Raw genomic sequence first — 23,145 nt, forward strand, 5'->3', positions numbered from 1 at the left:
TCTAAGGCGATAGTTCCACCTAGCCGGGGGCATCCCTCAGGGCAGAGAGGTCCAGGGAGCCTCAGTGTCTGTGTGTTATTAGGTCCAAGGGATAAGAGCCATCTGTGGCTGCAGGGAACCTGGCTGTTGGAGCGGCAGGTATGCGTCAGACCGGGGGTAGGTAACTGTCCCATCTACAGCCGGGCTCACAGGAGAAGGAATGTGAGTTCTGTAAGCTTCAACAGGTTGTGTGATAAGAGGAAGATAAACAGCACCCATATTTTCTTTTTTGCCAGAACAGGAAAGCAGGTGGAAAGTCAGAATCTGTGCATACACTGTGTCCGAGAGACAAAGCATGAGTAACTGAATCCACCATGACCTCTTTCCTGTAGCTGGTCTCCCCAGCTCCACTTTTGGTTTCTTCCAGTTTATTCTCCACATAGCAGCCAACTACATCACATCCCTTCTTGATCAAAGTCTTTCTAGGTCAAGGCCTGGAGGTCGCTTGCGTGATCCGGATGCTGTTACCTCTTGCTTCTCACCACCAGCTCTCTGCACAGCTGGCCTCCAGGGCTGCTGGTTTCCGCCACAGAACCAAGCTCTTTTCTGACCCGGGTCTTCACACAGCCAACTTCTGCCCATTCCCCGGGCCTCGGGTTCTCAGAGAGCCATCTCCTCGCCCCCTCTGCCCCCGGCCTAAGCTATGTTCTAACTGTAATTGTCTCTCACGGTACTGGCTTCCTCTCAGTCATAGTACTTATCGCCATTCGCAATACTACGCTATTCATAACTTGCTTCATGTCTGTCTCGCCCACTAGATTGCAAGGTCTTTGAAGGCAAGAATCTTATTGGGTTTGTTCACTATTTTATACGCAGCTCTGTGGAAACAGCTGGCCAGGAACAGCCCTTGAGAAGGATATAACCAGCGGACTCCAGGGCCCTTGATATCAAGTGTCAGTGTTGCTTATTCTGTACTATGATGCCCATGGAGATGCAGAGATGAGGTGACCAGAGGAAATTATCAGAGAGGCTGAGTCCACCTAACTGGAGGGCAACCAGGAGGCATGTGTGGAGTGCATAAGCATTCCTGGGGGATAAACATTCAGAGGGACTGGGTTTCCTGAGGTCAAGTAGTCTGGGTGCTTGGACCATGGCACTGGTATGAAGAGGTGCAGTGAAAGAACTTGAGAACATTTGGATTACAGGAAGCAGGGAATGTGACCTTAGAAAGGGAAAGTCTTTATAAAAAGGTCTCCCACCTGTTTAAAAAAATTTTTTTTTCTAAATGATTTTATTCTTCTCTCATAATGTGATAGTCATTCATTTATGAATTCAAGTTTATCCAACAAACGTCTGGGGCAATGTGCTTTGCATCAGATAGGGCTAAAAAAGATACAAAAATCTCACTTTTTTTTTGGCCATGCCAGCGTGGCTTGTGGGATCTTAGTTCCCAACCAGGGATTGAAGCCAGGTCCACAGCAGTGAAAGTGTGGAGTCCTAACCAGTGGACCGCCAGGGAACTCCTTCACTTCTATTCTTAAAGAACTCAGCATTTAGTGTGGGAGTTTTAATATGGTAAACATATATTCAAATCATTACAACACACAGCTGCCTATGATAAGTTCTCTAAGAAGGGCAGAAAAATCAGGTGTTCTAATAGTATGTCGGTTACACAATCAGCAGTACTCTAATTTATTGACTTTCAGAACATTACTTAGGACTTAACCAGTGAACTAGAAGTGCAGAACCGAAAAGACTCAACCAGGGCTTCCCTGGTGGTGCAGTGGTTAAGAATCCGCCTGCCAACCCAGGGGGCACGGGTTCGAGCCCTGGTCCGGGAAGATCCCACGTGCCGTGGAGCAACCAAGCCCATGAGCCACAACTACTGAAGCCCGCGCACCTAGAGCCCATGCTCCGCAGCAAGAGAAGCCACCGCAGTGAGAGGCCCGCGCACAGCAACGAAGAGTAGCCCCCGCTCGCCGCAACTAGAGAAAGCCCGCCTGCAGCAACGAAGACCCAACACAGCCAAAAATAAATAACTTAAAAAAAAAGTCTAAAAAAAAAGAAAAGGACTCAACCAGGGGTGTAATCCAAATATTAACAAATCAGTACATGTTCTGGCCAATCAGAACATGTCTGACTAATCAGCTAGGACTCCCAACCAATTAGAACAAATGTTGGCCAAATATCAGCCACACTCAAACATTGAACACCTATCGTGAATCAAGTACCGTCTTTTTAAAAAAATAAATTTATTTATTTATTTTGGGGGGCTGTGTTGCTGTGTGCGGGCTTTCTCTAGTTGCAGCGAGCGGGGGTTACTCTTCCTTGCGGTGCGCGGGCTTCTCATTGTGGTGGCTTCTCTTGTTGTGGAGCACAGGCTCTAGAGCGCAGGCTCAGTAGTTGTGGCGCACAGGCTTAGTTGCTACGGGGCATGTGGGGTCTTCCCGGACCAGGACTTGAACCTGTGTCCCCTGCATTGGCAGGCGGATTCTTAACCACTGCACCAGCAGGGAAGTCCATCTTGAAGGGGTTTTTAGTCTGGTTAGTATGCTATAAGTGAAGCAGGGATTACAGATAGTTTTAAAATTTTAGGCTGAATCAAATTGTTAGATAGTGGCTCCCGGGAGAGCTGGGTTAAGGATTCTAAAGCTGTGTGTAGGCTCACGGTGCAGGGTGTGTGATTGACATGTGCCACGGATGAAGAAAGGCCAGATTGTAGCACACGTGCCGTGTTCTTTCTTATGATTAAACAAACCTGCGTTCAAATCCTCCTTCAAGCGCTTAGCAAACCTGTGCCTTTGGGCAAGTGGCTTATTCTATCCATGCTCACATATCCTCATTGTTAGAATCGGGTGGTAATACCCACCTTGTAGGATAGTTGTAAGTATAAACCAACATTGTGTGAGAATTCCCTTGTATGAAGTGACAGCTTCCATGAACAGATTTTGCCCACTGTAGGATGGGGGTGAGATTCCAGCCTCCTGTGGAGGCGAAAGGCAGCAGGAGGCAGGAAAGAGAAGGGGGGAAAGCCTGAAAGTGGGACAGACCCAAGAGGGTCCTTGTGGAGGAAGACATAGTGGTGGAGTGGAAGCAGAGGCTTGGGAGAAGAGACGCGCCTCACGGGTTTTTTTGGTGAAATGCTATGCGCCCTGTGACCCCTTCTCTCTCCCCCTCGAATCTTCAGGAAAACTACACAAGTCACAATATGCTTGGTCCACTGGATTGTATTTTGGAAGCTGGTGAAGGGCTGGGTTTTGGATCAAGTTTGGCAAGGGTCCAAAACAGTGTCTTCTCTGTAGGTGATAAGTGCTCAGTAAATGGAACGCATAGGAACAAACTATGATGAGGGCCGAGAGGAAGGAGGGCTACAGTGGCCTGGGTAAGTCTGTCCTTAATTACACTGTCATTCATTCATTTTTTTTTTCAACATCTTTATTGGAGTATAATTGCTTTACAATGATGTGTTAATTTCTGCTTCCTAACAAAGCGAATCAGTTATACATATACATATGTTCCCATATCTCTTCATTCATTCTTAAATATACATTCCAGCCAGAGACTTGTTAAGCAGCATTTGTTTCAGTCTCAGGGCCCAGAGGACGTTTTATAGTCTAGGCTAGACTAGTCTAGCAAGTTTTATAGACTGGAAGTCTGTATGAGGCTAATCTGGATGAGCCCTTGTGTTTTATTAGAGGATGCTCTGGGAACATAAACCCGTTTGTCTTCGTGATAAGCCGTGCAACTCCTGGTGGTAGAGTCAGGTTCTCAGTGATGAGACGTGAATATGCCACTTGTACCTGCCCTTTTCGAACTTCCTGATCCAAATGCAAGGCTGATGTCACAGGATCCTTGACATTTGCATCTCACCGCCAAATCTTTGCTGAGCTCCTCTCTTGCTTTTCTCCATCTCCCTGCTGTCATTGCTATTTGCTACAGTATTTTCTTTTTGCTTTTTGATCTCATACGTATTGCTCCTTGATTCAATCTCTTTGGCACCCCTGTAGCAGAGGGTACTGCTCTGAGCCTGAGGTGGGTCTCCCAGTGAGTTCAGACTTGTCCAGGCCCTGCTGACTGATACAGGAACGGCCACCCTTGGAGGGGCTGAGGAGCCTCCCGGGAGAGCTTAACTTTTAGACGCATGGCAAGTCCTAACTCAGGACAACAAGCTCAGCTCAGGAGCAGAGCTTTGGTCCCTAGAAGAGAAGGGCAGTTCCAAGTAGAGCAGAGCCTGAAGCCCCTCCCCTTCACCAGGAACTTAGGTCTGTGTCCTATAAATATGTGGGGTGACTAGTGTAGCAGAGACTGGCTTGATGCTCACCAAACTGTTTCCTTTTCTTCCTGGGCCCATACCTCCCTGGCACACATATTTTGTGTCTAAGTTCTGGCCAGATAAGTGTGGGTAGAAGTCACATATACCACCTCCAGCCTGGCCCATAAAACTTCCTGCATGATCAGGAGATGCAGTGGGGGAGTTGAAGGCCCTGGGATGAAGATGCGCCAGGCAGAAGGAGCTGGGCCCCTGAATGAACTGGAGGAACAGAGAGTCTCAGGGCTGCCTGTCCCCGCCCTCGCCTTGACCGTGACATGAGCAGAAACGGACTCTTATTCTTTAAAACCACTGAACTTTTGAGGTTGTTGATAACAGCGATAACCTTGCCCCGATTGACTCACTGGGTAAAAATAAATAGCACTGTTTCATGAAAATACTGCATTTGACCTTGAAGAATAGGCAGCACAGCATTTAGTTTTCTAATCAAGTGTAACATCAAAAGAAGAAAGAGACAGTCTTCCCCAGCTGTCACTGCACTGAACAGCTCTGACATTTCAACAGCACTCAACTCTGAAGTGGCAGTGACTGGTGGGAGATGCAGGAAGAAGTAACGGGTTTTGAAAGGAGGCAGAAATGCCCATGAGGCTCGGCGGTTATGGCGGCGCTGGGAGGGAGGGGTGGCAGCTGTTGTGCACACAGTGGTACTTGCTCCAAGAGGAAGTGGCAAAAGCTAGTGGGGGGGCAGGACCAGCAGAAGAGGCCACGGCGTCTAGGGAATGGGAAGTACCAGGTGATCACATTTGCTTATGAGCCCATGAAGGACATTTGGAGATTTTTGAGCAACACTTGGGGCATCACAAAGGTCATAAGAACCAGTAAATATGGCTTCCCGCCACAAAGCATTGGAAGCTTGGAAGGTTAGGGAAGAACAATCCCACTGCAGATCCTTGTAGGGAGAAGAGCCTCTTCTGGCTTCAGCTGTGATCTTCAGATAGAGTTTCTTCTCTTCACGGCAGGCACAGTGGTCAGGCAGGGTGGGCTGTCCACAGGCTTGTCTCCCCAGCCCACCCTTGTTTCACTCCTCTGGGAGGTAAGCCAAGTTGGGAAGTCAGGAAGCCTGGGCGTCCTCAGCAGGTGTCTGTGCAGCAAGGCACTCAGTCAGCCAGGAGACTAGAGAGGATGTGACAGCTTTTCTTTAGGTTAAAGGCTAGGATTCTGATTTGTTTGGTGGCCGCTTTGAATTTTTTCCTTTAATTGAAGAAAAGGACATTAAATGTGAGAATCACTGTTTTAAGCTGTGGTCCCCGTGTTAAAATGGAAAAAAAAATGTGGGGGGGATGGGAGAGATTTCCGGAGGGGGCCACAGTGTCAAAGAGGAGGAAAGGTCAGGGAGCCAGAGGGAGGGATTCCTGGCATCTGCTTCCCCCTGAAAATCATTTGGGCAAAACTGGGGTGATGATTGCGGGGGGAGGGAGAGGAAATGCCATAAAGATTAGGCATAAAAAGGGGCTAGAGATATCACATCTAGGGGATGCATATACCCTTACACGTTTATGTGCACACATGTAAGTGTGTGTACCCACACGGGTGCTTTGGGTGACAATACAATTTGCAACAAAGTTTTAATCAGACTTTGTACAATTTTATTTTACTTTCGTCACATAAGAAGGGACTTTCCCTAAGAGAAGTGGACAGATTTTTCTCCTTTCCTCCTCTCCTGCGTAACCTGGCTGTTTCAGTCCACCTGCACCCTCTCCTAGAAGCCCAAGTTTCTATCCTACAGCAAAAACGGATCCTACTCACCTTAAAGGTTATTTGTCTCAGGCTTCATATCTCAAGAATGTGTTCCAGTTAGCTAATCTGATTTCAGGCAAGCCTCTACTGGTTTATTGTGACCTGTAATGGTGCTTCTCTTAGATGACCCTCATAGATGTAAAATGTGTTTTTAATCATACCTCCAGAGAAGTACCGAACAGTAGAAGTCTCAGGTATTGTAGTATGCAGAAAGAATAAACAAATAAATTACTAACCCATTAAAGTGTTATTAAATTTATTATTAAGTTATTAAATTGTCAAAAATAATAAATTGTTAATAAAAAGAAGTGCTAACACTTATAAAACACGAGGTGCCACACACTGTTCTAAGTGCTTTGCATGTGTCCATTTAATTCTCGAGACTACCCTGTGGAATAGCAACTATTTCATCCCCAATTTGCAGATGAGGAAATCGAGGCAGAGAGAGATTAAGCAACTAGCCCTAGATCTGGCAGCTAGGAAATGGTGGAGTCCATTTGAACTCATGTGGCCTGGCTCCAGAAATCTGCGGCTCAGTCGGAGTGAGTGACATTTTTGCATGGGGAGAAGGGTGGTGAGGGTCGCTGTTAGAATCTCTGGGACTGTAACCGTGGCACTGTCCTAGGGCAGTTTCTCACGGGAATGAAGCGGTCCAAGTGACAGGTATCTTAGAACTTTTGTTTGACAATGAGAAGTCACATCACCTTTATAGATCTCAGTTTTCTCTTTAGTAAAACAAGGAGCCTCTAAGGTCCGTTTCAGTTCTAAGATGAATAATATCTTCAGCATTCCTGGAGTAAAATGCCGATCTCCTGGTGCCTGTGGGGAAGAAGCAGGTCTGTTCTTGCTTCCTTAGACCCTTCAAGCTAGAAGCTGCGGGGTAGGGTGCTGTGTGGATTACCTGGAAAGAACTGGTAACCAGAGATGAGGCTTAGAGCTCCAGGAAACCTCGACTTTTACCTAAGAAACAGAGAAACACATTTACTAGGTGCCTACTGCGTGCTGCGTGTTTTAAACAGATTATATAATATCCTCACAATGCGCTCATGAAGTAGGTGGTACTGCCTCCATTTAAAAAATAAAGCGGAAGCTTAGCCAGACTGAGTGACCTGCCCAGGATGGCCCAGCGAGCGATGGATGCGGGCAGGATTCAAATCCCGTCCGACTCCAAAGCCCACGCGCATTTCACAACCCGGCCCTACTTTACTATCTATTATCTCATTCCATGCTCACTGCAAACCTATGCGGTGTATTATTTCCCCATTTCACTGAGGAGGAGAGTGAGGCTCCGAGTGGTGAAGTGACCTGCCCAATAAGGGGTCTGTCCCCGAGGGGGCGGAGTAGAGCTGGAGGAGTGCCACGTGGGCGCGGACGCCGCAGCCCGGCCCCTCCTCCCGGCCCTGCCTCGCGGTCCGGCTCCCACCTTTCCAGGTCCTGACCCCGCGCACCCCGACTGCGAACTACACTTCCCGGCAGGACGTGAGAGCGCGCACGCGCAGCGGGGCCTCCGCCATGGCGACCGTGCTGTCCAGGGCGCTCAAGCTCCCGGGTAAGAAACCGCAGCCCCGCGACCACCCCGCCCCCGCCGGGCCTGGGGAGATGGGGAGGCGAGACTGCGGGGGCGAAGCCGATCGGGGTCTGGCCCCAACCTGGGCGCAGCTGCCGGCGCGGGGAGGCGAGGCGGTGCAGCCCCCGCGGGCTGGGGTCCACGCGCCACCAGGGGGCAAATGAGGCGTTCGGCGGGTTGGGGGTCGTCGGCGCTGGGCGAGCCTGGGAAACACGGAGGGAGGGACGCGGGAGGCGCGTGTGGATGGTGGCTCGGCGCTGCGGCGGCGGCGAATGTCAGGGCGCGCGTCGCCACTGTCCCCAGGGGAGGGCGGTGAGGTTAGCATCCTTTCCCGAGCTACGCGAAGGAGGTACCGCAGGGTCTCCAACTCCTTCCGTCTTGGGCTGGACCTGGGCGGGGTCAGGGAGCGGCAGGATGGCGAGTGACCCCTTGGAGCAGCCTCTCCACTTAATGACAACATTGATGCTGCCTTGAGGTAGGTGGGACAGGCATTTCCCCTCCTAAAAAATGCGTTATTTGGCAAATTGACCTGTCCAGGGTCGCACAAGCAGTATTGGAAAAGCTTGGACTTGAATATGGGGGGGGGGGGTCTTCTGACTCTAGATCCTGGGCTTATGGTTCCACTTGTTCGGCCTCTGGCTCTGGAGCCTAAGCATTTATGAGGGAAATTATTTGGCACCTGCAAGTTGCAGATAATGGATGGAATATTCTTTCAGGAGGCACTCGTGGTGATGTCAACTTCTAGAGCTAATTCAGTACTTCGGGCAGCAGCTCCAAGTTTTTTGTTTTTGTTTTTCCTCTTAAACCTCCAGCATGGGACTGTGCTACTAGAAATGTGCTATTTTAATAAAAGTATATTTATTCTGCCCAAATAAATTTTAGACGTTAAGGCTTTAGAAAAATTTATGGTTTAACCTAAATAAGTTTTAAATATTAAGCTATAAACATTTGTTTGTTGGTAACTTAAGGTGTTAGTGGGAAAAACAGTTGTTTTGCCCGCTTGGGTAAAAAGTGCTAGTTGGGTGTCTGGCGGACATCCAGCATAAGGCTTCAGGGGGATTACCGGGTCCTGTTTCTCAAGGAGTTTCCAGTCTGCTACATTGTGCCACGGATGACACTGGGCTGGCTATGAATTTTCATTTCTGTTCCCAGATTTCATGACCTCAGACACCTTTTTTTTTTTTTTCCCCGCATGTGCCCATTAGAACATCGGAAGGAACACTGATAATATCTCTCTTGGAATGTGTATGTAACATTGGAATGAAGTGGGGGACACGTCCCTCTGCCTGCAGCATTGACTTTGAAGAGAGTAGCCTTATGTATCCTTAGTGTAGGATGATATCCTCCCAAGGGGTAATGGGGTGTCAGACATATTTAGCTTTATTTCTTGTTTTCTTTTAGATTCCTTGTCCCCCTGCTTCCCCTCCTGCATAGGTAATTGTCATTCTCAAAGGCTGGGAATCCTGCTTTCGAAACTCTTGAGCTCTTTTGCATGCGGAGGCTTTGGTATTATTACTCCTGGAGTATTCAGTTGCAGTAACTTGGTCAGCCGACAGGGAAGGGAAGCACAGTCTGGTCGTTGGGCCTGTGTTTGGGTGGCAGCAGGGCCCTCAGCGCTCAGGAGCGTTTGATACTTTTAGGCCCAGGTACAAAGGCCATATGTTCTTTTATGTGACGTGGGTTTTTTGTTTTTTGCTTGTGCTTTTGCTTTTCTCCCTCCTGCCCTTTTCTCCCCTCCACCCCAAATACAATTTTTAGGTAGAAGTTGCTTTCTTAGAGCTCTTTTTGGATACCCTGTAATTGGATCTGTGAAGCTACTGTCCTGTTTGGGCTACTGTATCATGTTACCTTAGTTAACATTCTCGCTATTTTTTTTTTAAATTGAGTATCATTGACCTATAACATTATACTAGTTTCAGGTATACAACCTCATGATTTGATATTTGTAGATGTTGCAAAATGATCACCACAATGACATCCTCGCTATTTTTACGTGTAGGGAAGCAGAGTAGAATGATGGTGAAGAGCATGCGACAGACTTGGGTTAAATCCACTCTTTATCAGATGAGTTACTTATTCTCTTTAAGCTTTAGTTTCTTCATACGTAATAATAATGTTATTGTGGAACATTCACTGTATGCCACGCGGTAGGGTTATCTGGCGTCGTAAAAGAGATGGATGTCCTTAAGAAGTGTGTTGACCTTTAACATGTGTTAAGTATTCAGTAAGTGTTAATTAACCATTCTTATCTTCATCATTAGCACCATGATCTTTACAAATGTGTTACCTTGAGGAAGACCTGATGTAATGTGCATATGACAGATGTCCATCAACCTGGTGAAGAAAGGACAGTTGCTGGGGATGTATTTCAGTCTCGTACCCTTTCACCAAGCTCAAGATGGAAAGATGTTTGGTCCACATGCATAGAATGAGGTTAATTAATAACAGAAGGGCAGTGTGACAGTCATAAAGCAGGGGGTGGGGCAACTTATCTCTTAAGAATATATATTTTTAGTCCATTTAAAAGTTTAAAGGTCAGGGCTTCCCTGGTGGCGCAGTGGTTGAGAGTCCACCTGCCGATGCAGGGGACACGGGTTCATGTCCCGGTCCGGGAAGATCCCACATGCCACGGAGCAGCTGGGCCCGTGAGCCATGGCCGCTGAGCCTGCGCGTCCGGAGCCTGTGCTCCGCAACGGGAGAGGCCACAGCAGTGAGAGGCCCGTGTACCGCAAAAAAAAAAAAAAGTTTAAAGGTCAAACACTGAAGGGAATATAAGAGCATAATGTTATTGTAATGGTTTGTTTCATTATATGTAACTTGGAGAGATTATGTGCCCCCGGATAAACTAGTTCATGATGCGAATGATTTACCTTTAGTTGCAGTAGCGTGTATAGGATAGTCTGTGTGAAGTGTAGTGCATGTCATAGAATAGTATGCATTATAGTATGTTTTCCTGAAAACACTTGGGGGTGGTACAGTTGCGTGTCTTTCCTACCGATGTTTTCCTCTATCCCATTTTGGGAATGCTGTTTACCTAGTAACCCCAGTCTTCCTATAAGGAAAAGTGACAGCCATGGAAAGCTCATTTATGTTGATTTACTCTGAAATCAGTGTCCCCTCTTTATTCTCTGGAAACCTTTCATTGACTAAAAATGCGAGTGGTAGCTGAAATCAGCAGACAAGAGGGTGGGAAAGTTGAAGCAAGGATTTGGTGTCTACTCCTCAGCCTGAGTATAATTTTAGGCAAGTCAGCGTACTGTCTACCTCTTTTTCTGTGAATAGACAGAAAAAAAAAATATTTACTTAGGACTTCTCTAATTAAAACTTGCAGTCTGTAATAATTAAGCTGGGGCTTGTCTTTGCACTTTCTGGAAACATATATATTAATAGTGTTAAAGTCAGTATGTATCTTCCTCTGTAATTCGGGCACGAACACGTGGCAGTCTGCTGCGATCCCTTAAAGAAAGCCTCTGCGGTCTTGCATGCGTGCCTCCGCGCTTCAGAGGTGTCGTGTGGGGTCAGTTCTTGGACTTCGCGGCCCCTCTTCTTTCTCTGAGGATTCTTCTATTTTGCCGCACTGCCGTTTAGAAACGTACGTTACTGTGGAGAAGGCAGCCTGATTTTTGTCCCATCATTAGTGACTTGATTCTTTTCCCCTTGGCCTGCCTGCTCATGGGATTCCTTCTTTGTCCTTGAAGTTCGGTGCCTTTACTAGGATATGTTTCAATATGGATTATTCTTTTATTTATTTATTTATTTATTTTGCAGTACGCGGGCCTCTCACTGCTGTGGCCTCTCCCGTTGAGGAGCACAGGCTCCGGACGCACAGGCTCAGCGGTCATGGCTCACGGGCCCAGCCGCTCCTGGCATGTGGGATCTTCCCAGATCGGGGCTCGAACCCGTGTCCCCTGCATCGGCAGGCGGACTCTCAACCACTGCGCCACCAGGGAAGCCCTTAAATGTCATTTTTGGTTCCATTTTCTTTTCTGTTCTCTCCTTTAGTTATGCATTTATTGGATCACTTTTGTTCCTTTTATCTATCCCTTTCTCTCTAGTCCTTTTCAATGCTTTGATCTTTCCCATGGGAAGCACAGAGATAGTTAGTCCAGGCTTCAGGCCAGACTGCCTGGGTTTGAATCCTTGTACGATCACTTACTTGCTGTTTAACTATGGGCCAGGTACTTAAACTTCCAAACCTCAGTTTCCTCATCTTTAAAATGGAGACAATACTGTGTCTACCTTTAAGAGTTGCTATGAAGATTTCCTGAGCTAAGACAGTAAAAGGGTTTGGAAGAGAGCATAGTAAGTGCTCAAAACTGCCAGCCACTGTTGTTATTTCCATTTTATCCTGCTTGATTTTCACAGTCTATCCTTTAAGTCTCTGATGCTGTTTTTAGCCATGTCGGTTCTTTTTGCTGATCCCAGTAAGGATATCCTTTCTAAAACTGTTTTTTTAAAAATTAATTAATTAATTAATTAATTAAGGCTCCGCCAGGTCTTAGTTGAGGCACACGGGACTTCTCTGCGGCATGCACGTGGGATAGAGTTCCCCGACCAGGGATTGAACCCGGGCCCCCTGCATTGGGAGCACGGAGTCTTACCCACTGGACCGCTAGGGAAGTCCCTAAAATTGCTTTATTTTCTTCCATCGTTTTCCTGAGCTCTCCTTGTTTACTTTTCATCTTCTCTATTGCATTGTCATTTCTTCTTAGAAATACTATATTTTTCTTATGAGCCCTTATTTCAGAGAAGACTATTTCTTGAATTTCTTGGATCCCAGGGGGAAGTGTAGGTTCATTATCTCTTCCCGTTTCGTGGTAGAATTGGTCCAGCATTCGTTCTGTAGCCGGCTTCGTCCGCTAGGTTTTGTTGTAACTTCTTTCTTAGGTATTTGTAGAGCTTTGCAGTAGCTTGTGGACCAGGTACTAATGATGGCTCCTCTCTGATTCCTCTTCATATCTAGATGGGTGGCTGCTTTAAAGCCAGCTGTTGGCTGACCCGTGGGCAGGAGCTGAGTGAGCTGGGGCAGCTGGAGGCTGGAACCTAATTTAGGCTGTCAACTCAGATCCCTTTCCCATCAGTGCTCTTCCTTTGCGGATGTTTCTCTCCTGGCTGGCGTTTGCCACAGGGCCTTAGAGTGCTGACTAGTGTTTACTTCTCTTCGCTTCTTGTGCCAGTTATCAATTTATTGCCCCTGAGCTGCACATTCAGTTTTGTTGCCTGATCTGTGAAGGTGGATCCGGACCCTTTAAATACCAAGTTTGTCCTTCCTGGGATACAGTCTCCCCATCCTAGGATACCTTTTGGATTTCTCTTCCCATATTTATATTTACTCTCCTATCACTGTCTAATAATTCTTTATATGAAACTGCCCTCTTTGAATTACCGTCTGCTTTCGGTCTCCCTGTTGGACCCACACTGTCCAAAACATCCTCCTCTCGAGAACTGACGGTACTCCAGCGCTTGTTCTAACCTGCCGTGCTGCCAGCCTGCTTCTTATAAGGAGAGAAGCTTGTGCTTTTTCTCCTTCAGTCTTAACCTTGCCTTTGACCCTGTGGTGTTGAATGGGGCTCATTGGTGCTTCTGGGACCCCAGACTTTGTCTTTCTGAGCAAGGGATTATTTGGTTTGGCTTTATATCCATGGAACAAGGGAGGCAGCATAACTGATTGGTTAGGACTGTGGACTCTCATCAAATTGCCTGAGGTTGAATCCCGGCTTTTCTTGTTAATTCTGTGATCTTAGGCAACTTACCTCTCTATATATTTTCATCTTTTTGATGAAAATGGGAATAATAATAATACCTACCTCTTAGAGTTGTTGTGGGGATTAAATGAGTTAATCCCTGTAAATGCTTGGACCAGTGCCTGGCATAGTCGCTCTCAGTACATTTCCAGTTGACATCCACGTCATCACCATTATTAATTCTGTGAACTCTGCTCATTGCTGGAGACTTGAAATGTATGTCCCTGTTCTTACTGTACTTCCTCAGTTGGATACAAGTTTCACTGCCTTTGGCAACGGTTTTCCATAAACTCTAGTTTGGGAATGTGGCTGTTTCCCTTCCCTCCCCCGCAATTTTATTTCTTTTTATCCCCCCCGCCCCCTGGTTTTAGGAAGAGACAGACAGAAAGGCCTTCCTTTGCCATCATTAACTAGAAGCACATAATTTTGTTAGAGGGATCAGTTCAACAGCGGCTTTTTTTCAAAGCATGACAAAGTGAGAGAGAGGCATGGACATATATACAGTACCAAGCGTAAAATAGATAGCTAGTGGCAAGCAGCCGCATAGCACAGGGAGATCGGCTCGGTGCTTTGTGACCACCTAGAGGGATGGGATAGGGAGGGTGGGGGGGAGGGAGACGCAAGAGGGAAGAGATATCGGATATATGTATATGTATAGCTGATTCACTTTGCTATACAGCAGAAGCTAACACACCATTGTAAAGCAATTATACTCCAATAAAGATGTTAAAAAAAAGAAAACAAAAAGAATGCTTGCAATTTATTTTTATAGATTTATTAAAGAATTTACAGATTTCTGCAGCGTGTGCAGTCGAGCTTTCTTCCTGCCTGTGATAGTATATCATATAATAAAAGCGCATTTCCTTTAAACCGTTTTGTTCGCCAGTATTTCATTCATGATTTCACTTTGGCAAAGGTGCTGTTTTAGGCTGTGTTTGTTGCAGGGTGGAAAGTGACTAGCAAGACTGAATTCAGTAAGGGTCGATGCTACATTTTTCACTAAAAATTGTGCAATTACAGGACAGCTTGAGTGTGTGTAGAAAGTGCGTGGGAGTTTTAGTTGAATCAGTTGTGTGATGGGACTACCAAGGAAGCTGGCCTGCTCCTAGGTTACAGGAATTGAACTGTAGTGTCCTCTCTGACTAGGGAGGACACCGTTCTGCTCTTCTCTGCCCTGGTCACACTGCACCCTGGGGACTGTATTCACGTCTGGGAACCATCCTTTAAAGAGCACAGACATGTCACTTTGTGTCCAGAGGAGAGTGACCAGGGTGTTGCGGAGCATCTGAAACAATGCGTCTTCAAGTAATGGGTTGAAGAGGTAGAGGTATTTAACCGGGGCTCAGGAGATTGGGTCAGGCAGTGGGGAGATAGAATGCCAACCATAATAACAGAAGCTGCAATTTACTGAGTGTGACCCTAAGGCAGCACTGAGAACCATGCATATGTTATCTTATTTAATCCTCATAACAGTCATATAAGGTAGGAACGATAATTATCCCATTTCACAAATAAGGAAACTGAGGTTACTAAAGTGAAGAAATTTAATTGAGGTCCCACAGTTAATGAGAGATGGAGCGAAGATTTGACTTAAGGTTGCTATCGTAAGGACTTGAGCTTGTAAATACCATATCTTACGTTTCTTATGATTGGTATCTTCAAGTATTGTGCATGGGGAAGAGGGGTCCCAGAAATTAAAACTAAGACAGGTAGTTGGCAAATGCCCAGAAGTAGATTCCTGAATCAGAGTAAGGTGCTGCTTTCTAGACGGGAGGGTAGTGAGTTCCCTGATAAGGCTTCCGCTGAGGTGTATGCTGAGTGACTGCCCGGTGGGCGTTGGTAAGGAGGTGCATATTTGGAATACGGGTGGAGGTGGATTATGTGACCTTCAAAGTCTCTAAGAACCCTGAGATTTGGGGCTGCTGTATAGGTTTTCCTCTTTGTCAAGTGTATTCTTTTTTTTAACTTGAAATTTAAAAAACTGTGGTAAAATACACACAATAAAATTTAGCATCTTAACCATTTTTAAGTGCACGGTCTGGTTAAGAATACTCACATTGTTGTACAACCAAGCTCCAGAACGTTTTCGTCTTGCGAAGCTGAAATTCTATGCCCACTAAACAACAACCCCACCATGGACCTCTCCCTCCAGGTGCTGGAAACCACCATTCTACTTCCTGCTTCTGTGAATGTGACTACATATAGGTAGAATCGTACAGTATTTGTGTTTTGGTGACTGGCGCATTTCACGTAACATAGTGACCTCAAGACTCATCCGTGTTGTATGTAGCATGTGTCAGAATTGCCTTACTTTTGAAGGCTGAATAATACTCCACCATATGCTGGCAGCACATTTAAAACATTCTGTCAGGTGTATTTTTTTTTAGCCAAAAAAAAAAAACTTAAAAAAGTATTAGAGTTAATATTACAACAACCTATGGTTCTGTTTGCAAACTATTATAAATAAAGTTATCTGGGATGATTAGGGAATGATGGGCCCTAATTAATAAAACCATTTGGTTCATAGAGGAAATATAAAAATTATGGGAATCAGCTGCACTGACTCTGTGGCATGTCCTGGAGGTACTATTTTGCATGAAATTTCTAATAATTGCTTAATTTTCTTATAATTTAATACCTTAAAAAATCAAACTCAGTATTTATTGGACAAAATGAAGTGACATCACGAAGATCCCAGTGACCAGAGAACATGAGAAATTCTTCCTTTTCCCCTTTTAAATATCCGGGTTGTATTTTCTTTTTTATATGTCTTCTTAACAAAGGATTTAACCATAGAGTTTACATTAGTGATAGCTTACCAGGTAATTTCCAAAACCAGCCACTTTTTCTTGGTTTTTATTTGGCTATAGCCTAAAATAAAGGCATAAACTCATCCAGTGGCTGGCTGCAAGGGCCAGCGGTGGCTCAGGAAGAGGTGGGCTGAAGCCCCCTGTAATGCCTGCCTCTGGCCACCCCTGCAAAGATACGGTCTCAGTCAAACCAGGGTGCTTGTTCTGTAAACCAGCCTCAAGACAAGTCCTTCACCTCCTTGTGCCGGCTGGATCCCACCCATCTGAGATGCAGGCTCAGAATAGCAGTTTTCGGGTAACCACTGTTTACTGAAACATGTACTGAAAGGGCGATAGATTTGCAGGGAGGTTCTCAAAAGTAAGTTTTTGGTAAGATGTCTCCAGATGACTTTCAGCGTTTGACTTTCTACGTGGTTTCCATAGCAACAACTGGGAAGTCACACATATTGGCCTGTGAGGAGCAGGCCAACTGTGCAGAGAACGGTTGTTCTAAAGGTTTAGTGGAGGGAATTACCTGACAGTCCAGTGGTTAAGACTTTGCCTTCCAATGCAGGGGGTGTGGATTCAATCCCTGGTCAGGGAGCTAAGATCCCACATGCCTGGGGGTCAAAAAACCGAAACATAAAACAGAAACAATTTTGTAACAAATTCAATAAAGACTTTAAAGAGGGACTTCCTGGTGGCGCAGTGGTCGGGAGTCCGCCAGCCAATGCAGGGGGCGTGGGTTGGAACTCTGGTCCGGGAAGATCCCACATGCCACAGAGCAACTAAGCCCATGTGCCACAACTACTGAACCTGCCCTCTAGAGCCCGTGAGCCACAGCTACTGAGCCTACGTGCCACAACTACTGAAGCCCGCATGCTTAGAACCTGTTGTCCGCAACAAGAGAAGCCACCGCAATGAGAAGCCCGCGCACCACAACAAAGAGTAGCCCCTGCTCGCTGCAACTAGAGAAAGCCCACGCGCAGCAACAAAGACCCAATGCAGCCAAAAATAAATAAATTTTTTAAAAATGTTAAAAAATATAGTTTAGAGGAGTCGCAGGAAAGATCGGAACATCACCAATCTAAGATAATCAAAGGAAGTATGCGCATCAGGTGTATGGAAGGTTTCATAGAAGAGCTATGGTCTTTTTCGTCAGAGTCACACAAATTAAGAGAGGGCTTTAAAAAAAAAAAAACAGCTAAAGTGTATTTGAAATTTGCCACTTTCTCTGTTTCTTTTCCAATGTTCTTAAGCTCATGAAAGCAATAATTCTAGAGCACTGATTTTCTTTTTTCCCCCCATTCTTTCCCCCTTTTCGCCGGAATCTATTTTATAGACGGCTCCAAGGTTCAGGCTTGTCAACGTAGATTTGTTCCGTTCTGTTCTGTGTGTTCTCCTAGGTGTTTACTGTTGCTGTGTGTTTGCCGAAGGTCCCTCCTTCCAGGTTCTCCTTGACCGTCTGGCTTTCTGTCTTTTCAGGGAAGAAGAGCCCGGACCTGGGGGAGTATGACCCCCTCACACAGGCCGACAGCGACGAGAGTGAAGATGACCTCGTGCTTAACCTGCAGCAGAAGAACGGAGGGGTCAAGAACGGGAAGAGTCCGCTGGGAGAAGCACCAGAGCCCGACTCGGACGCTGAGGTCACTGGGGCTGGGAAGCCCCATCTCTCGGAGGTCACCACGGAGGGGTACCCCTTGGAGCCCCTGGGGGCCCTGGAGCAGAAGGCGGCCTCCTCCATCGCGTCCTACGTGCGCACATCCGTCTTCCTGCTGATGCTGGTGATCTCCATGGTCCTGGTGCTCGTGTGTGCCTTCCTGATCCCCTGTCCCCCCCGAGGCCTGCACAGCACGTGGAGCCGCCGCTTGGGCCCCCAGGGAGGTGAGCTGCGGGACCTTTAGCTCTAAGTCTGTGAAACTTCATGATCGCGTGTCATTCCGGCAAGCTTCTGATTACACTGACGATTTCCTCCAAGTCTTTACAAATTAACGTGTGTGTCATCTAGCATTTCTCCCCCTGTGTGTGGAGGTGGTTAGGAGGTTAGGATTTGAAATGAGACAGAAAGATGGATCTGTATGGCTCCAGAAACTTGGGAGGATCGCTGCGCTGTGTGTCTCTAGGGAAGGTCTTAATTAGACGCAGGGAGGAGAGAACCCTGGTTTGCTGAGTCCTGCCGTGCAGCCGAGGCTGCATCAGGGGAGAGCAAAGCTGTGGGAAGGGCGGTTTACAGAGAAAAGTGAAGCTCCCATCCTGGCCAGGCTAGAGGCCACAGCTCCTGTAGGGCCCTTGGGGTTTTGTTGATTGTAGAAGCCTGATCTAAATTGAATTTTCAAATAATTTCTTTTTTTAAATTTTCTTTTTCTTTTTTATCGAAGTATAGTTGACTTACAGTGTTGTGTTAGTTTCTGGTGTACAGCAAAGTGATTCAGTTTTGTACACATCTTCTTTTTCATATTCTTTTCCACTATGGAAAAGATTTGTTACAGGATATTGAATATAGGTCCCTGTGCTAGACAGTGGGACCTTGTTGTTTATCAAATAATTTCTTTTCAAGGAAAAGAGAGTTGCTTCCTTGCCGCAACTTTTCTTTCTTGCTCCTGACGGTTGGGATGGTGCTACCCAAGGAATTTTGTCTCATTTTTCTTTATTTTTCATTATTATTTTTTTTTACTGAATGAAAGTCTTTAAATTTTACCGTACTTTCCAATTTTCAAAAGTTTCACACACATGATTTCTTGTAAATCCCTTTTTTCAATCCCCTACCCCTACATTGCCCCTCCTCCTTCCCTCTCCCCACTGGTAACCACTCGTTTGTTCTCTGTATCTGTGAGTCTGCTTCTTTTTGTTATATTCAGTAGTATGTTGTATTTTTGAGATTCCGCATATAAGTGATGTACGGTATTTGTCTTTCTCTGTCTGAGTTAGTTCACTCAGGATAACACCCTCCAAATCCATCCATGTTGCTGCAAATGGCAACTTTTCTTTCTTTTTTATGGCTGAGTAGTATTCCACTGTATATGTGTACCGTATCTTCTTTATCCATTCATCTGTTGATGGACATGTAGGTTGTGGAGCAGGTTTCTTTAAAACAGCTTGCCCTGGGTCAAGATTGGGGATCCCATCTAACTGTCGGTGCTGAAAGGTCCTGTCCCTCGAAAACTGCACCAGGCTGAAGGGGCTCAGAACACACCAGCCCACCGTGGCGCTTTGGTGTATTGACTATTTTGAGTTAAAGGCATTTGACCATTAGCAGGTGCAAGCGGGCCACTCTGACCTTCGATTCTTCCCAAAAGCAGGAGATGAAACTCCCAGGTGAAAGATGCCCTCCCTATTCCAGGAGGAAAGAACACTCTTATCACCAGAGACAGGGGGTTGAGGCAGAGAGACATTTGTACAAACAGACCTTTTTAGAATAACCCTCATCTTCCTGTAGTTCCCTCATGTATTTTAGTTACTTTTCCAGTCGCCACTCTTCGTGCTATGCGGGATATAAACACTGCGGCTTAGCCACGTCTTTGGGTCTTCATTTAACTGTGGGAACTCCCATGCACATGCACAATTTTATTAAATAAAATATGAGTGCTTTCCCCTTGTTCATGTGTCTTATGTCAGTCTCAGCTAGAAACCTTAAGAAGGCAGAGGAAAACTTTTCCCTTCCCTACAGTATGCCCACACCCCTGCATCATCTTGATCTAGAAACATTTTCTCTCTGACCCTTCTCTGATCCCAGCTGAATTAGCTTCTGATGAGTGCTTCGTTCTCATCTTTACTTTCTCTTAAGGCAAAACTGGGTGGATATGTCTTACGATATGTTCCTACACATAGAATGTCTCTCCCTCTCTTCCTTCCTTTTTTGTTTTTTCTAAGTTAGCTCTTGTAATATTTATATACAGCGTACAGACTAGTAATGAATTCTTGGTGTATCTACCACCGAGTTTAAGAAATAGGACCTTGTAAAGGTCTTTGCAATTCCCCATGTGTCGCTCCTGACCGTATCCCCCTCTCCCCGCCAGAGGGTTCTCCTCTCCTGAGTTTTGTGTCGTTATTCCTTTACTTGTGTTTAAAGTTTTACCACATAGATATGCATCTCTAAATGATATATTCTTTAATTTTGCCTGTTTTTGAATTTCATATAAATATTGATATAATCATGTAGTTGTCTGTGACTTGCTTTTTTGTTCAGCGTATTTAAATAATATGTTGGAGGTTTATCCGTATCAATGTACTGTCACTGGAGTTTATTTTCACCACTAATTTTCCATGGTATGAATGTCCTATGATTTATCGATCCACTTTACTGTCGATGAGCATTTAGGTGACTTCTGTTTTTTAAAAAATAAGTAATGCCACTGAGAAGATTCTTGTGCATGTTTCCTGTTGGAGTGTGTAAGGATTTCTCTAGGGCATAAACCTGGGGGTGAAATGGCTGGGTTACAGGATATGTGCATGTCCAGCCCTAGGAGTTTCTCTTAAATTATCTTCCGTAGTGGTTGTACCAGTTTACACTTCCACTAGCCATGTGTGAGTTCTCTCCGAATTTGGCAAGCATCCCCTGACTCCACACTGTTTGGAGGTGTGTCGGGGGGCATGACACTACCTACCTTGTCACTGCCGGGTGGAGATGGAGGTGCAGGCTCCCATCAGGCCTCTGCTGACGCCAGGGCTGGGCGGCTGCCCCGTTAATGCTTGGTGGGGATAGAACCGTAGGCTTCCCTCATGTATGGAGGCCTGAGTGCTGCTAGGTGGGGATGGGAGTCCAGCCTCCCCACCCGGCCTTCTCTGACCTGACCCTGGTGGGGTGAGAGGGACCTTGTTACAGCCCGGCAAGGGTTTCCTCTTGGCCTTTGCTGTGGGGCTGGCTGGGACCACAGTTTTGTCTGTGGTGTTTGGTTGGAGTCAAGCAGTTCTTGTGGAAAGCTTTTCTGTCCTGCTAGGCTGTGCCTCTCCTGTCCTTTGGCTGGGGACCAGCTCTTCTGGGGCCTTCTTTGTGTCCCTGTTGGCATTTCTGGGTCGCCAGCTTCCGCAGCACCCTGTCTGGGATATGAGGCCAGAGAAGACCCAGGGGAGCCACAGTTGTCCTTCCTTGGGTCTTGCCGTCCCCAGCCGGTCTGCCTTCTCTCTGCCTTCCAGAGTCTTCTCATGTTTGTTTTATGTTTAGTGCCCAGGGATTCTAGCTGTCCTTGGCGAGAGGCACAGGCAGGAGTGGGTCTGTGTATCTTATCTAGGACCCAGAAGTCTGCCTGGTTTTTACGGAGCATTCCCTTTCCAGCCTGGAGCAGGGAGCTGGTCTGTGTAACTTGCCGCGGACCCTGTGTTTCTCATGTGTCCATCAGGTGGGGACCTGTCTCCACTGGACCTGGCGGACGTGAACGGAGACGGACTGCGTGACGTGCTTCTCTCCTTCGTGACCTCAGGGAATGGGAGCACCGCTGGTAAGAGGGTGTCTTCGGAGGCCTCGGTGGGAGAAGCTGGGTGAGCGGAGGGTGTGAGCTCAGAGGATGTGCTGGGGCTCCCCCTGAGCGTGCTGCAGTGAGGAGAAAGCCCTCGGGGATCCGGCACACGCGATGGGCCTCGTCGGGAGGCTCCTTGCATGTACATAACGCCTGGTTCAGGGAATCACAGAGCATGAGAGCTGGAGGGCGCCCCGGTCCAGGGATCAACCTGAGACCCAGGAAGGAGGTTCCTTGGCTGCACGCCTGCCCTGAGCAGCGCCAGCACTTAGGTTGCTTGAGTTTTCTCTGAGTCGGTTCTCCCTGGCCTCTTCGATGATGATAAACATAGACTCTGTCTACCTTCCCCTCCCTGGCAGAAAGCTTTTGCTCACGTTCTAACGTATCTTTATACACATACCTCTTGGCTGGGTGTTTCCTTTGACCCCGTCTGTTTGCTCTTCCATCTCTGCTCTCCATCCTGCTCCCCGCGGGATGGGAGGCTGACCCGTACGCATTACGTCAGGTCCCAGGCCTGCAGACTTCCACTGGGTTTGGCCAATGGGGAGCACAGCCCAGAAGCTAGAGGAGAGGAGGAGAGTGACCAGCGGGTATTTATTCCCCTGGCTCCCCTCTGCCCGGGCCACCTCAGGCTGGCTACATCCTTGATCAGAGGTCACAGCCTCTCTCAAGGTGGTCCTCTTACAGGACTTTCTTCTTCTCGATTCCAGGAAATGCTTCCTCCCCCTGTCGCTTTGGGCCTGGGCATGGCAACAGTTCTGAGGGGCTGTACTATCTCTTGTACAGTATCTCTACACCTCGTATCTCTACACCTCGGCCACATCTTTGTAAACAGTCTCTTTATTAAACCTCCACAACTTACCCTAATTGAGTGAGCTGGGCTTTTTTGGGACCCCAGCCGATACAAGTCAACTGCAAAAAAAAAAAAAAAAAAGTTGCATTTTCATGATAGGTACATGGGGGCTTTTGGTTTCTCCTGTAGCCTCCATTTAAGTGCATTCGAACTGAAGTCTGTAAACTGATACAGGAACTCTGGTTTGAGGCTGAGGATGGCCTACCAACTGTTTTTTAATCATTCAGGCCTTGGAATAAACATTTAGGTATGTTATAGAGGATTCTAGGCTGCATGCCTCTCTGACGTTACTAGAAATACCTTTCTGGGGCTTGCACAATATGCAGAAGCAATTTGGGCATAGCTTTGTTTATGGGAAGAACCTCCAGCCTAGAAATTGACTTTTATATGATTCAACCTTAATTATGTTTTTTTTTCTGCCTATGACTCATAAGCCTTTGAAGTAAAAATTTCCCCCATCCACTTTTAGAGATTTTTTTCAGTCATTTGGTATTTTACGTGGTTTGCTACATATCAGGACTCATGATGGCAAGGCCATGAGTTGGGACGCAATGTGGACCAGCCTGATTTGGTTATAGATTATAAAAGCAGTAATAGCGCTAACTAACACATGGTACCTTGTATGTGCTGTGCACTGTTGTAAGTACATAACATATTATGAACGAATTTATCCCTCAGTGTACCTATAATGTG

The 23,145-nt window shown here is 46.5% G+C and overlaps 1 protein-coding gene across 2 annotated transcripts in view; it reads left to right on the top strand.

Annotated features, from left to right (window-relative positions):
- Positions 1-7,552: 7,552 nt before the first annotated feature.
- FAM234B (family with sequence similarity 234 member B) overlaps positions 7,553-23,145 on the top strand; it is a gene marked incomplete at its 3' end in the record, with an annotated part of 34,318 nt that continues 18,725 nt past the window's right edge. For both annotated transcript variants that reach the window (XM_082850877.1, XM_082850876.1), the window contains exons 1-3: positions 7,553-7,595; positions 17,632-18,030; positions 21,483-21,581. In XM_082850877.1, coding sequence (XP_082707003.1) covers positions 7,559-7,595; positions 17,632-18,030; positions 21,483-21,581 — 535 coding nt within the window. In that variant the 5' untranslated portion in view covers positions 7,553-7,558. The remainder of the gene's footprint in view (positions 7,596-17,631; positions 18,031-21,482; positions 21,582-23,145) is intronic.

Source organism: Leucopleurus acutus (genome assembly GCF_964270905.1).
Source record: "Leucopleurus acutus genome assembly, chromosome: 11".
NCBI lineage: Eukaryota > Metazoa > Chordata > Mammalia > Artiodactyla > Delphinidae > Leucopleurus > Leucopleurus acutus.